The 16150-nt window shown below is 40.4% G+C and overlaps 1 protein-coding gene across 1 annotated transcript in view; it reads left to right on the plus strand.

Moving 5' to 3' along the window:
* The first annotated feature begins 288 nt into the window (after positions 1–288).
* The window catches only part of enpp1 (ectonucleotide pyrophosphatase/phosphodiesterase 1), a 31663-nt gene continuing 15801 nt past the window's right edge, over positions 289–16150 (plus strand). The window contains exons 1-6 of the mRNA XM_085770597.1: positions 289–858; positions 5946–6021; positions 10785–10842; positions 13118–13215; positions 13292–13371; positions 14870–14989. Of these exons, the coding sequence (XP_085626723.1) occupies positions 727–858; positions 5946–6021; positions 10785–10842; positions 13118–13215; positions 13292–13371; positions 14870–14989 (564 nt within the window). The 5' untranslated portion in view covers positions 289–726. The remainder of the gene's footprint in view (positions 859–5945; positions 6022–10784; positions 10843–13117; positions 13216–13291; positions 13372–14869; positions 14990–16150) is intronic.

The raw sequence follows: 16150 nt of genomic DNA on the forward strand, positions 1-16150 counted from the left end.
TTTTTACAACATAATATATTAAACAACTTTGTTTTGACACTCCTTGTTAAAAGCAAATTAATAACATGATACGCCTGACACAGACATCTATTTGTAGGTGACAGAAACACACACGTAACATAAGCAGGTATATAAATTAAATTAAATTAAATTAAATTAAATTAAATTAAATTAAATTAAATTAAATTAAATTAAATTAAATTATTTCTGCAATACCGCAGTCTGACTACTAGATGGCGGCAGCGCTCAGTCATTTTACATTTAAAGATTTTCAGCAACAGCTGGTTTGACTTTATGACTCTTTCTTACAGCTGGGAGTTTAATCTGATTAACTTTTCTGAGAAATATTTTAAGAGACTAGCTAAATATCCAGAGTGGGCTCGTGTGTGTTTAATTAAAACCAAACCACACCTCGTTTCGTGATGTGGCTGCAAAACCTCGGACTCGCTGATGAACAGACTTACTTGGAAATTGACACTTGAGCCAAAGTGACTTGACTCCGCTGCCTCAGTCTCTCAAACTGAGTCTAGGTCGTTTTCGTCGCAACCTTGTGCACGTCAAGAGAAACGAGGCGGTGCTACAACCGGAGCAGAGCCGTCATATCCCGACCCAGAGCAATTAAACCTCAACAGGGGAGGAGGAGGAAGCCCCGGCCGACTTTCACTCAGTCTTGGCTTTGTAAAAACAAGAGGCAGGAGTAAAATCCTTTTTTTGTCCAGCAGCAGCATGGAGGCAAGTAAAGGAGAGGAGCGGTCGAATGAACAGGCTGCGGCTTTATTTGGGACCCAAGAGGTGGAGAGTCAAACGACCAACATAGGACAGAGGAGGAAGAGGAGCAAAAGGTTAAAAATCATTGGGGTATGTTGAACCACCAACACTTACACTTACCTGACTACAGCTACCTAACTCCTCTGTTACTCAGCAGTGCAAGACCTCATAGTGTCATTTACCTTCATGCTCTTACAATACTGAGACTTTATTTACAGTAGTCATCTAAATATATTTTTTATCTTCTGCATCTTTATAAAGCTCTGTACTGTTCCTGTTGGACCTTTAATGTGTCTACAAAGTTCACTTACATATTGAGTCATCAGTAATCATTATAGTGATTACTTTATCTGCAAATATTCTAATAATAGGTTATAAAACGGTGAACAAATGTCAAACAATTACTGGTTCCAGCTTCTCCAGTGAGCAGACTCCCAGCTTTTCTCTGTGACTTCATTTTTGGACTTTTGTCTGAACAGAGACGTTTATAGATGTCACATTACTTCGTACAGTGTGTCAGACATAATACAGAGATAACGACTCATTGAATAATCTGAAGGATAATCAAGACATTCATTAACAGAGCAATCAACAAGACTGAGCGTGACTTGCAGCCTGTGATTGTATCTCACACATCATTACATCAAATAATTGAAAACCACAGTTAGTATTTTTTTTTTTTACTGTTTTTTACTGTTGACTGTCAGTGCTGCGGCTCCATGGCTGACACACTGACGAGACCAACAGTGTGAACGTGGAAACTACATGTTTTCACCACAGTGTAAAGTCACAGAGGCCAGGAGTGTCTCTGCAGGTGGAGGTGATCTACGGTCGCTGGTATGAAGAAGCACAGACTGGACCTCAAAGACCACAGTGCTGAAAAAAAGAAAAAGAAAATGTAACTATGACATCCCAGAGCACAGTCTACAAATAGTGTGACCAAAACCCCCAACGTAATGGATTTGGTCTGATGCACGAGCGAGAAAAGGAATGAATATAGCAGCCAGAGACTTGTTATCCCGTTTATCTAATAGTTACTGTGGTTTTTACAGCTGCTTTCTCTACTGAAATCTGCTGAACGTCTGTATTTTTTTTGCCAGTTTAAGGTCAAAAAATAAACCCAGTTACCTTTTAGATTTACTACTCATACATATTTAGCTTCTATTTGGACATTTAAGTGATTATTCCCTTTGTATCTCCCCGGGCGGTGGATTCTTGGCACAAACAGAAACTCTCAGAAAAGAACAGCGGCTTTTATTGTTCACAGTTCCTAGCGGGCATTCAGACCAACCACATATTACGGATGGCTACTAAATCTGGGACACATTTAGGGACTTACATGAAGACGAAAACCATAATTGAAAGAATTGCAAAGGGAAAACGTGATTATATGTTTTTTAAGAACTTCTTTTATGTCGCTGTGGTCGGGGATTTGTCACAGAAGATGTTTGTTAATTGTGTTTAGCCAAATGCTTTACGAGATACGAGTTGAGTGAGATTGTGTGGCACCGGCCTCATCTGCCTCATCACTTAAATGTAAACCGGGCAGATGGAAAGAGCATCATTCGTCTCGCAGAATACAGTACACACCTTTTAACTATTTACTAGCAAAGTGCCAGTTGAAACCACAGGAACCAGTGTTTTTAGTGACTGTCTGCTTTGGCACTGATTAGATGCACATGTGGCAACGTCTAGACGATAGTTCTGCTCCATCCTCTCCCAGATCAGCCTCCACGCATTTCTGCTTGTAGTTATAATCCTGGTGCTTGTAATTTATACAGACGAAAGACAGAAAACAGGGGTATACTCTTACTCTTACTCGAGCTTTACTCATAAAGTCTCGTGTGAGGAGATGTTTTTATGCTCAGTGTGACTCCCAACAGTCTGATCAGATCTTTACTGTGTGTAGACAATAGTAATAGAGTGGGTTTTCAGACGGAGACGAGTAGGTTTCCACCAGACAGACTGTTTACTTTCACAGCCCACAACGCTTTCCCAAGAAGCCAGGTCTCTTTCTCTCTCTAACTTCACCTATAGCTGGAGAAAATAAGTGCACATACCACAACACCACACACACGCAGCAGCAGCAGCAGCAGCAGCAGCATATTTTCATACCTGTCTAGGAATTCCAAGGCTTGTGTGTGTGAATCACACTAAATGGATTACTCGTGGCGGATGATTCCCACATTACCCAGTGTGACTGAGACTTAACTACACACCATAGTGCAGCTTTCTGGGAGGGAATAATTAGAAGGTGCGATTGACTACAACATGGGGAAATATATCCAAAGTAGTGACAAGTCAAAGCATCTCATTCGCTATGGTTTAAACAGCCCTCATTAAAATGAGTTTCTGTTTGGATTTATGTTTATTATTGATTTTGAAGTCTTAATTTTGAGTTTAGCGCTGAGGAGGCTGTTCTTCATTGAGAAAAAGACTTTCCCCTATTGAGATAAAGACAGAAAAGATGAGACTTTAATGGATCCGGTGACTTGCTACCATTGCGATAAGAATAAAATCTTATGACCTTTGTGAGGAAATGGGATTGTTCCTGCGGCAGGAAGATAGAACAGAGAGGAAAACAACTCAAGAGTAAGTTCATGTTTGTTTTTAGAGACTCGCTCTTAGATTACTGCTCTCTGTGGTGAAATGTTAGTGTCATGTGGCGAGTCTGGTGACAAGTGGTCACCGGATGAAGCGTCACAATATGGATTAAAGGATAAATCGAATCTGTTTCATATAAAGCGTTGACAGGCTGAGGTGTTGCAAGCCGACTAGTCTGAAAAACCACAGAGTATTTGAGAATAACAGGACGTTTAAAACAGGCAACACACTTTAAATCAAGGTTTCAACCCGCCTCTCAAACTCCATTATAATTTAACAGCCATGATAACCACTGCAGGCCTGGTGTGGGTGCAGAGGGGGCTTCACAATAAGCAGCCATGATAGGGAAGATGCTCGTATCTAAATAAACAAAGAAATCTGATATACTGTAGGTCTGGAATAGATATTCATTTACAGTACAGTTTTCTTGTTATAATTAATTGCCAGGCTCGCAAACAGCCATTCGTCGTGCAGATTTAGACGGATGGATGGTTGAAATTAGGTTTTTAGACCAGATTTTATCATTTTAATTGTTGTGTCTGTTCCACCTCAGATGTCTTTGATTTTTGTCCAGTATTTAAATAAAGTTTAAAGCCACAGTAATCTGTATGTTTCAGCCTTCAAGCTTGAAAGAATATAGATTTGACTTTTGTGGTGATAATCTTCCATATCCACTGATAACACACTTTTAGCCAACTCACCCTGCCCTGTTTCCTGAAAAACACCCCTGTAATTACAAAACCGCAGATAACAGGAAAGAACTGTACTGTAGGCCTCCATCCTTGATCAACATTTGGACAGTTGGTGATGGTATACGAGTGAAGGTGGAAACGATTAGAGTCAGGTTTAAAGAATAAATAACAGCCCCCGCCCCCCTGTTGCTCTGCACTGCACGGCCTTGATCCAGTCTTCAATAAAGATTAAAGTCTCACAAAAAACAATAAGAGCGACTGAGTAGATCAGAGGCTGGATAAATAAACACAATGACAGGACTTGGCTCAGTGAGGCTTTTGTTGAACACAGTAGTAGCGCTCAGAGATAAATGGTCATAAACCAAGTGTTTGAACTGATTCGTGATATTGTAATGACATCCCAACAGTAACATGGATTTTATTACACAGAGATTAAACATTTCTCATCATTTCATAATGGCAGTTGATGTCAAGAAAGTTAATTCTCTCAAGAGCATGAATGTGTGTGCAGCATTTTGAGTCAGTCTTTCCAGTGAATGTTGAAATCCCTCACCTGCTTCTGGTGTTAGAGGAAACCTTAGGTGATCAAGAAATCATACAGTACATCCTTTTGGCATCGTAGGTATTTGTCATGACACTTACCTAAGAATCCTCAATATGTCGTGGCAGGAAAAGTTAGGAGACTCATCCACTAAAATCCATCTAAAATCCATTATCATCCATGGAGCCACTGCTGTGAGCACAGATGAAAAGCAGTCTTTGTGAAGTGTGGTCACAGCTCACGTTCTGTTTGTGCGTATTGATCGAGGGAAGTCTCATTGTTCTGCAGACTTTCCTGTTTTATGGTTTCGCTCAAGGAGCCAGAAGTCTGTTGAAGAGGGTTTCTATTGTTACAACGGCATGCTATACTGTAACTGACTCTCAAATACAGTATGTTGGGTGTGCCAGAGGTTTAAGCTGTAAATTAAAAGACATGTTTCCCACAATATCAACATGTTGAACTTTGATCTTTTTCTATTTGATCTTCACTTAACATTAAAGTTGAACCCCAGTAGTAGGTCGATCATCAATCATCAAGAAATCAGCAATTTCTTACCTCTTGTTGCTTTTACCTTCTACTGATTTATCCTTAGTCCCTTTATGTATAAACAGTATTCATTGTTTATTTTTATTGATTGATTGATTGATTGATTGATTGATTTGTTTATTATTATTATTATTATTATTATGTCATGCACAATACACTAGTAATCAATATGAATACAGACATTCAAAGATGGCTAAAAAGTCTCCTCATAAGTATGTATCCATCTACTTGTGCAATGAAAAAGGCAGGTTTTCCAAAATATACAAAACAATAATGATAAGTAGTCTTACATACTACGGGATACAGTGTTTTCTGTCTCAGTGTCCATGCCTTTTCAATAAATCTGGCTAGGACATTTATCTCCTCCTTGAAAAACCAACTCAACATATCGCACTGAGACATCTAAAATAAGTCAGGATTCTTCACCTGAACTTTTTCATACAATGATTTCCTCAGTTCATTGTACAGAGGGCATTGAAATAAAAAGGGAAATTTATCTTCAACAATATCAAAACAGGGATACCCTTATACCTGCCTACTTCAATCGCCAGAGGGAAGGTACCAGATCTTAACTGACTCCCTAAATTTAATGTTAAATATGGTTCAGTGCAGTAAACCTCTTTAATTTAAACATAGCTTCTAAGTTTGGGCTTAATCCAGATCTCTTCCTTCCATTGTTTCCTATGGAGATGACAGAATTTTTTGTTTGACTGTATTTATATTACACTGCGAATTATAACTATATGTATTACTGTTAGTGTATGTGTATTTGCTGACATCTGGTCTCTGTTTAGGGTGCCCTGCTGTGCCTACTGGTGATCGTCTTGGTTGTGGTGTTGTCTCAGATGTACGAGGGACCGAATGATCCAGGTGGGCATCACTGTTCATCAACCTCAACACAGTTCAACTACAGTGTGTTTCAGCCTTGTTGTTGTACAGGCCCGGCTAAAGGCCTTCGTCACATGTCATCTGCATCTTTGTGTCCTTTTTTGCTGCCATCGCTCTATTATTAAGTTACTGATTAAAGATCCAGACGAGGTAATATTTTGCTGGTTCCCTCTCAGCTGCTCTGTGGGACACCTTGTCAACACGCTGAAGGTATTCGGTGACCCACTATTTAAAACACTGCGCCATGACACTGCCAGTAGATATACTTTATTTGTCTATCATTTATATTATGAATATCAAAATGTCTCAAAGTTATTTGGATTCATCCACTGGAGAGCATGAATGTCAGTACATTTTCATCCATTTAAACAGTGGCTGAGATGTCTCGGTTTGGATCAAAGTGGTGAACGAACCAAACACCAAAAAGTGTCAAATTGAGTATTTTGTGTGTATGTTAAAGGGATAGTTCAACACTCGAAAACATCTCTGTCTCATAAAGTTCCGTTATTATCTCATCTCAACTGTAACTGTGTCACTGCTTTCTGATTTTGTTGTTGTGAGGCTCGGTTTTCACAAACATCCTGTTGACAGAGAATCAAGATACACTGGCAGCAGCGTGTAGGGAGAGCCAGCCAGAAATAATCATCTCAGGTTACACTGGAGAGAGCAACTTATTCAGTAAAGGCTGGTGGTGAACACACAGTCCTGCAAACTGCTACTGTGCTGTGGCTGCTACAGCACAAACCTTCATGCTGTTTGGACTCCCAGGAACTCCATGTGTAGTTAATGTAGAGAGAGAGCGCACTGCTGCTGCTCCCTCATAAAAGCTTCAAAGGGGGGGGTGTTTTAGAGGCTCAAGTTACCAACCGGCTTCTAGAGGGAGAGGTGAGAGTGAAAGTGAGACAGAGACGTGAATGTTAACATCAGGAGGTACACTGCAAAAACTCAAAATCTTACCAAGAAGTCTTATTTCTAGTCAAAATGTCATTTCTAGTCAAAACAAATCTCATTATACCTAAAATAAGACTCATCACATAAAAAAGTAGCTTGTTTTTAGACATTTTTTACTTATTTCAAGCCTATTTTCACTTGAAATAAGTAGAAAAATCTGATAGTGGAGCAAGTTTTTCTTTCTTGTTACAGTACAAGCACAAAAAACTTATTTCAAGTGAAAATTTGTTTGAAACAAGTGAAAATGATCTAAAAACAAGTACATTTTTAGGTGATGAGTCTTGTTTTAAGTGGGATGAAGAGATTAGTTTTGAGTAGAAATTAGACATTTTGACAAGAAATAAGACAAATATTCTTGGAAAGATTTTGAGTTTTTGCAGTGTATGTTTCTCTCAGTGCAACACGTATTTTCTTCTTTCTTTCTTTTTTTTTTTTTTGCAAAACATGTCATAAACACATATTTGAGTTGGACAGGAATGTTCTTCACCCTGGGTTGGCATATCTTCTGCAGCTATAGATTCCTTCTGGTTAGACGTGGGCAGCGGCGTCAGTGTGCGCTTTATTGCAAACCGCCGTGCCAAAACACCCCTCTTCCCTCTTTCCATGTGTGGGCGGTTGTCCCCAGGCCTGGGTGGGGTGCTCTCTCTCTCTCTCTCTTCCTCTGCTGTGGCGTTTCCCCTTTAAGTTATACTCCCTCCCCAGCAAACATGAAAGCCATATGGGAAGAATAAATTTTGAGTTTTTCACTCAGCCAGTCTTGGCGTTACTCACATCTCTGCAGCTCTGGCGGAACTTCTCCTTCTTTCATAATGCAGCCTTGTTGGTGAGCTTTGCTGGAAACAGATTAAAAGAAACAAAAATAACCCAAGGGTTCGACTTCTTCCAGAGGTTGACGGCGTGTAGAATAAAACGCTGAGAGCGGGTTTTCCCGTGGATTACAGACCACAGCAACTTGTCTCCTGAGACGGAGCATCCCCGTGTTCGGTCCAAACCGCAACTGCTGGCCTCGAGAGGCCGCGAGGAGGGGCTTTCTCACCCAGATGCTAAGACTCCCTCTGTCATGAGTCCAGTCAGCAGCAGCAGACTTGACAGATGTGTTGGGATGCAGCAGCCTGAAAGGTGAAAGAGGAGGCCCTGAGCTATCTATCTATCTATCTATCTATCTATCTATCTATCTATCTATCTATCTATCTATCTATCTATCTATCTATCTATCTATCTATCTATCTATCTATCTATCTATCTATCTATCTATCTATCTATCTATCTATCTATCTATCTAACTACCTACCTACCTACCTACCTACCTACCTACCTACCTATCTATCTATCTATCTATCTATACTAAAACATGACGTCAACCGACTGCCTTCCACTGATCGGCCAGAGCGTTGTCACTGGAAGAGTTGCAAGTGCGACGTCCGACACGAGAATCAAACCCGCTATTCTTAAAAACACACCGACAGCAGCGACCACTGATCTGTTCCGAGACTGTTGTTATTCTGTCATATGAGTTAAATGGCTGCTGTGGAAAACCACACTGTGGTCCGTAATCAAGGTGCAGACGAGTGAGGGTTGAAAAAAGAGAGCGAGACGATGTGGCCGTAGCCACCGTGACATGACGACCCCGTCCCCGCTGAAGAACTCAGCTGTAATGGAAAAAGACCTAAAGTAAAAGATCAATTTTACGATATCACGTTTTTAACATCGTCCGATCGTAAACTAACTAAATAATTGCGATTACGATTTAAGACCGGTTAATCGAACAGGCCTACAGTAAATCTGTTTTGTTTTAAATCAGTACTCATCATCAGTGTCGTAACTGTCGTTATATCTTGAATGAGTCACATGACTGTGATGTAAGATTGATCACTTGTGGTGATGAACCTACAGAGATTTTCCACCCGACTGTGCAGTGTTTTCGTGTCCTATTTCTGGCCTTTCAGCTTTCAATTGAGGCTGGCACAGTGGTCCAATGGTTAGCAGCACTGAAGGTTCTGGGTTTGATCTCCAGGCCTCTCTGTGTGGATTTTTTTTACATTTCTCTCCAATCATCCTCCCACAGTCCAAAGACATGCCCACTGGGTGCTGTAACTGTTTCTGTGTCTTTTAGCTAATTTTAGAGCTCTCAACTGAGGCCGGCGCGGTGGTCCAGTGGTTTGCACTGTTCCTTCACAGCCTGAAGCTTCTGGGTTTGATCTGCAGGAATCAGGATAGTGTCTGCATGAGTTCCTTTCTGGTATTTGGTATAGTCCTGTTTCTTCCCACACAGTCCAAAACACACGCAGGTTAAGCTAATTAGTGGTTGCTATAGAGTTTAGCTCATGGGTGGACTTCCTGTGGTCATTCACTCTCTCTCTCTGTTCTCATCATCATCATCACCGTCATTTCCTGCAGCAACAGGAGGCGGTTTTCAGTGAAAAAGCTCCTGTGCACCTACAGTAATGTAAAAAATGTAAACTTTGTGCAGCGCCAACCCAGATAGCTAAACTATTCTGGCCACATATTTGTGTTTCTTTTGGCTTAGGATAGATCTAAGTCTGTCCCAACACACACCACGCCTGTCGCATGCTACTTCCACATATGGGCCGATTCTGGCTGTCGTCAGTGTTGGCTGACAGGCGGCCAACTATAGCCTCTGAATTGTTCAAGCTTCTGAGCACAGTGGAGAATTTAGATACTAAATATTATTATAAAGACAGTTTCTTCAGCAGGTGGTGGACTGTTTTTTTGCAAAGTCATCAGAAACACAATCCAGATGAACGTCATGCTCCTCTGATGTGAGAACAGAGATGTTATTCACCATAACACATGCATGTCATTGTTGTGTTGACCCCTTTTGGAAAACATATAAATTTATACGGGTTTTAAAAATCTGTATCACATTATGCTCGTAAATATGAGGTGGTCAAGATAATTGATGACACCTCTTTAAGAAAACCTGTTTTTTCTTCCTGCTTTGTTTCCAAGGGAACAAGGGCCAGATGTTCTCTATTGTGCATGCGAACACATGCTGTCCAGCTCAAAGTCTGGCGCAAGAATTTGATGGTTGATTGTTTTCTGTTTTGTTCATGGACTCTCTCTGTGATGTAACCCTTTTACGGAAAATACCCATGTGATGAACAGTTAATAGTTGAGAGATGTGTTCGCTGGCCAGGGAACACCAGGAACTTTCAGCCTCCTTCTGTCTTTTCTCATCTCGTGGATATGAGTATGACGCCTCAAATTGCATTTGTGCACTTTCACATCCTGTTTTATGTCAGTCAGACGTAACCGTCTCCTTTTATTGTGGCAGTCAAGGCCCTGGAAGTCTTTTTATATGAATTTATGCATAAGGTCAAACAGTGTCGGCTGATTTCTATTTCAGTCCTTGAGTGTTTTGTTTTTTTCGCTGTTTGGACTAAAGGCGACGTCATGATGAAGCAACGTCTGTCTGCTGTTTTGGTGCTGAAGAAGTTAAATTTAGGGCTTTTTCCCTAAAAAAAAACAGTTGCCAGAAAGAAAACTATGAGAGCAACGCTGAGTTGAAACTAACTATAGGCCTAAAGCTCCATAAATGTGAAGAAAGCTGCAGATAACTGTGATAATTCATAACTGGATGCGACTCCTTTCACTTTAAGCGTATCTTACCATGGTCCTAACTCTTTATTGTCCAAAATAAAGCTGGTTTCTTTCACATTTTTAATTTTAAGTTGCATGCTTTTTGTTTAGATCAGAATTACATAATCTCTGAGATAATCATGTTAATATTGCACCTTTTTTTTGTCACTGACATCACTCTTGTTTCTCTGCAGAGGAGATCTGGCCGCAGCCGACCGCTGAGGAAAGTCAAGACCGACAGTGTCCACCTGGGTAATGCAACACTCTTGTTTCACTCTTGTAATGTGAACTGAAAAGTGGGTTTTAAAAGAAACTAACAGCTTAAATCTCTGTTGGACTAGTTTAAGTAACATCAGCTCATGTGCTCAGTGTGTGATACCATTCAGCTTGTCCTCAGTCCCTGAGAATGAAGCCATTCAGCTGCGTCGCCCACAGGACATTGTTGCCAGTGGGCAGCTTTTAGTGGAAATTAAACGAGAGAAAAACAAATTTTTTTATGTCACAGTGCGGTCATTCAGTCTCTTCATCTTAGTTTACTTAGATTTTTTTTTAGAAGTGAGAAAACAACCCAAACATATGAGTCTTGTTTTTTTTTACGATGCCGTCGGTTTTGTTGAACTGGATTAACCGTCTCTATGGAAAATGTGCTAATAACTCTGAGTAATCAGGCACGTGTTGCTGAGTGTTGTGAGTGTGGTCACAAATGTGTGCGTCTGTGTGTGTGTGTTTCTGCTTTGGTAAGGGAGTAACCCCAGACACACATATTAGACTATGGAAAAAAAAAACCTGTGGCTCCAAATGAAGCTACTTTTGGCTTGAAAATATATTTAGACAAATGAAAATTGTCTGTATTTTGATGAATCAAAGTCAGTCATTCTCTGGACTTTAGTTTATATTGTTTCTGCTGGTAAACCACATTTTTATTTTAAATTGTGGTTTGGTCTCAATGTGCAAAAGAGCAGCTCTTCTGGAAAATGTCGATTGTAAATGTTTTTTACATGTTAATTTCTTAAATATACAGATTATTCTGCAAGAACCAGTCACATAAATCTTAATTGGAAACACAAAAGAGAAAGCTAGTAAAAGTAAAACAAGTGGAAAATGGAATTGCCCTTCCAATTTCCTGATTAAACCTTTACTGTTAATTCAATTGAATTCAGTTATTTAACTGCAGTTGCAAATTAATTTGTACGTTTCTTATTTACTGTAATATGTTTTCAGCATCCTGTTTCAAAATGGACTTTAAATTTGACCCTTTTATTTATGGATTAATATACAGTTTACATTGTATCAATATACTTCTTTGTAAAACTGCATATTAAATCGTAAAAAAAACAAAACCTTTGTTTTCTACTGCTGCAAGATTATTAAAGCAGAAGTAAGCAATCTGGTCGTTTTGGCTAACTTCTTGTCAGCCGATGGAGTTAGCAGTCCCCGCCCTCGTCCCTACGTCACCACATTCACGCGCATCCCTTGGCTGCACACACAGAGAGGACCGCCCCTTTATGCCATTCTCTCTCCTCATTGGATACAGCTTGTAGGATACAAGGAAAGTTTTCTCCTCGGCTTACAGCAGAGCAGAGTGACTGACAGACCCGTGTTTCAGACCAAACACTCTATATAAGTGATTGCTGTCAGAGGATATAACTATATCTATAAGACTTATATTAACACAAACATTCTGCTTACTTCTGCTTTAAGATAAAGAGTCAATTATTCTGGAAGAAGGAAAATGAGTATCAGCCTAAAACATGACCCCTAGTAAATGTCAATGTCACTGTGTTGATGAAAGTGTAAATAGGCTTCTGTTTGCAGACACATCAGACAGAGCTTCTTATAACAGCTGTGTGAATATGTCACTGTTAATGTTTACAGCTGTGAAATGGACAAAAAATGTAGTTATTAGATTTATTTAGATGTTGGAGTTGAACAAAATGTAATTTAGCTACAGTGACGTTGTTAGTTTTTCACAGTGTGTCAGACACAGTAGAAGTACTGTAGAAGTGGTTATACTGTATACAAGTGTCAATGGCGACAAGTTACAATACGTTGTTTACGTTAGAAGATATTCGATCCAGTCAGAGATTATGACTAATGAAATTGGTTAATGCTTTGCTACGATACTGTGTAAACAGTTGTGTTAGTAATGACAGCTAGTGTTGCAACAGCTTGTCACTTTTGCGTGAGGAGAACAGTGATGGAACAAATTTGATTAATCTCATGCTCCCGTGAAAGGAGTGGGTTTGTGTTTCATCTCCGATAACAAAGAAATGTGCTGATGTCAAAACCGTCTGAGTCGGTGATTCATTATGAGCAGAGTCACATTTCTCTTCCTCTTCTCGTCCTCCGTGCGTCTGTGTGGTCTCCGTTTTTTTTATTTCGTTTCTCCTCTTTCAGGCACGACACAAAGAGCTGCTTTATGTTCTCGGTACTGTACGAAATGACCGCCAGGCTGCCGGTGCCACCTCCTAAATCCTCCTCTCGCTCTCACACTCACTTCCTTCTCTGTCTCTCTTCCCTTCCCCAGTTTCTCCAAGTCCCCTCTCATCCTGGTGTCCCTGGACGGCTTCAGAGCCGAGTATCTGAAAGATCACAGCAGCCACATTCCTTTCATCAACAGGTTACGTAAGTCGACTCCAGATCCACTCTTTACTGGTTTTACACGGTGTCTCGGTCTGACTGAAGTGATGCTGTGTTGCAGGAAATGGAGGAACAACGACACCGTACATGAGGCCTGTTTATCCCACAAAAACATTCCCAAACCACTACAGCATCGTGACTGTGAGTTGACGTATTGGGATACAAATGAGATATGTCTGACTTGTTTTTGTAACTCGTGGGAGAGCAGCTTATTGAACTGGCACCAATACAACAATGTATTCCACTGCAAGAAAAACAGAATAGAATACTTTTTTTTGTCATTGCATGTGACAAAAATAATACATGAATTAATAGAATAAAGTGCCAGTTGTAAAAGGTAATAAGATAATAAGTACTTTACAAAATGGTCCTGATGATACATATTGTATATCGCATAAATAAATCTGTGCAGCAGTGTGTAGTGTGTACAGTTAACTTTTTTTGGTTAAAATTCTTTTTCTTTCAGTTTAGCAAACAGATTTATACAGTAGCAGTCAAATGTCTCACAAAAACACAAGCATATTCCTGGGCACCACACCACACCACAACCAGTGCAAATTCATTTAAAAATAATACAAAATCAATCACATGGTCACCCAAATATCCTCTTGGCAGTGTGTGAGCCATGTTGAACTACTGTTTATACAAACCTGAGGGGATGTAAGATGATTTAACACACTCCTCTTAACAAAAGAAAGGTCAAGGGATGTTGAGTGAACAGGGTGGGATCATGGGAGTTGTTGTCCTCACCCCTAGTCATTCGAAAGTCATTGCAGCAATCGATTCACAGTTCCTGCTGATGTTTACTCAGCTTATTTCTCTAAAAACTCATGAACCAATGACCCAATGACTAAAATCATTCATCCTGTTGAAATATAGAGTTAAGAAAGACCAAGATTTGAAAAGTGTATCACAAAGACAGCCAGGATATAACTCCAGCTTCTGGCAGAAAACCACAACATGTGCAAATGGTATTTTTAACCCAAATATGCCCCCTATAATTATAAAGATTTAAGATTAAGTTTGAAATTGATTGAAACATATGGGATAATGTAAATATACAACAAATTATATAGCAGTGTAGTAATTTTTAGGTATTCTAATGCAGAAAAAATATACATTATAACTTAGTTTTTACTTTCTTTCTAACTCTCTGTTATGGTTTTGTGAAACAAATCATGTTTTTTCCAAACTAACCTACAGTACAAGGTAACTAATAGAAATGCTACAACTAAACTAAAAATACTACAAGTTACTCCTACAGCACTGTCCTTCTGTAAATGTAATTACTTTTTCCACCGTTGTCGTTAATAGACGTCAGTTCAATGGGTGAACTTCTACATTTGGAGGCTTTTCCATGTGATTGTGAAGCCAGTTTCTCTTCATTGAGGTGTAATTGCTTACATGTGCTTTTGAATTGAACCACATCAGAAAGGTGGGGGGGCTTACAAAGTGGATTTCACCTCTGCTGGTTGAAAACCGACCCTGCAATTAGAATAAGCTGCTGCGCTTCCCAGTAATATTTAGGTTAGGGAGATGGAAGAGAGGAGTTAATCACTGTACTGTAGATCTGCCGCTGCCTCAGGATCAAAGCAGCTCACGTCCACCGTGTGTTTGTTTTACCTCTTGACTCCTGCAGGGCCTTTACCCCGAGTCGCACGGCATCGTGGACAACAAGATGTACGACGTGAATGAAAACACTTTCTTCAGCCTGAAAACGGAGGAGAAGTTTAAGCCAGAGTGGTACGCCGGAGAGCCAGTAAGTCACTCAAGGTTGTGCAGAAAGGCCGCAGCGCTGAGAGCTTGTAAATGTTCACACACCGTGATTCTGTGTGTACGACGCATGATTTATCTTTGTCAAACCGCGCTTTCTATGAACGCCACGAGGAGTCGAGGATCGGCTCCCCCCCCCCCTCGTAATGAGCTTCTTGATGTAATTATGGATTCTGCTTGCGCTGCAAATGACAGCGTGTGAGGGCTGCGACTCGTGCTTGTTTAGATGCTCTGTGGTTTTTCCGTAGAAATTGGAGGTCTCTTAAATCTCATTCGTCAGCTGCACGTCGTCCGCGAAGAAGAAGTATGAACTCTGCAGAAATGCATTCCTACGTAATGACATCTCATCCAATACAACTAAGTGCATCTGCCAAAATGTTTTGGATGCACGCCCTGCTGCATTGATAAAACACAGGTATTGATTAAGCATAAAAAACATGCAGTTTGACTTGAGTGGCCTGTGATGGATTACACTTCTCTCCTCCTAATGGACTAAACGCTGTGACAAATGAGTTCACTGTTACTCTGCTACACTTCAACCTGTCTGAATTAATCATGAGATGAAACACGACTCTCTGATCTCCTCTCGTCTCCTTCTCTTCTGTTTTCTCCCTAATCTTCTTTCATTTAATATTGATAATATTATTAATCCATTTCCTTTCCTTTCCTTTCCTTTCCTTTCCTTTCCTTTCCTTTCCTTTCCTTTCCTTCCCTTTCCTTTCCTTTCCTTCCCTTTCCTTTCCTTTCCTTTCCTTTCCTTTCCTTTCCTTTCCTTTCCTTTCCTTTCCTTTCCTTCCCTTTCCACTTCCACTTCTCTCCTCTCCTCTCCTCTCCTCTCCTCTCCTCTCCTCTCCTCTCACTCTGCTCTTCCACTTTCACTCCTCCTCTTACTGTTCTTCTTCTCCTCTGCCCCCCTCCTCCACCTCCTCCCTTTCCTCTCTCCTCCTCTCCTCTCCTCTACCACTTCCACTCCTCCTCTTCCTCTTCCTCTCCTCTCCTCTCCTCTCCTCTCCTCTCCTCTACCACTTCCACTTCCACTTCCACTCCTCCTATTCCTCTCCTCTCTTGTCCTCTCCTCTTCCACTTCCACTCCTCTACTTCCAATTCCTTTCCTCTCATCTCATCTCCTCTCCCTCTTCTCTTTCAC

Source organism: Trachurus japonicus, chromosome 24 (assembly GCF_045865225.1).
Source record: "Trachurus japonicus isolate A0001 chromosome 24, Traja_1.0".
Classification (NCBI taxonomy): domain Eukaryota; kingdom Metazoa; phylum Chordata; class Actinopteri; order Carangiformes; family Carangidae; genus Trachurus; species Trachurus japonicus.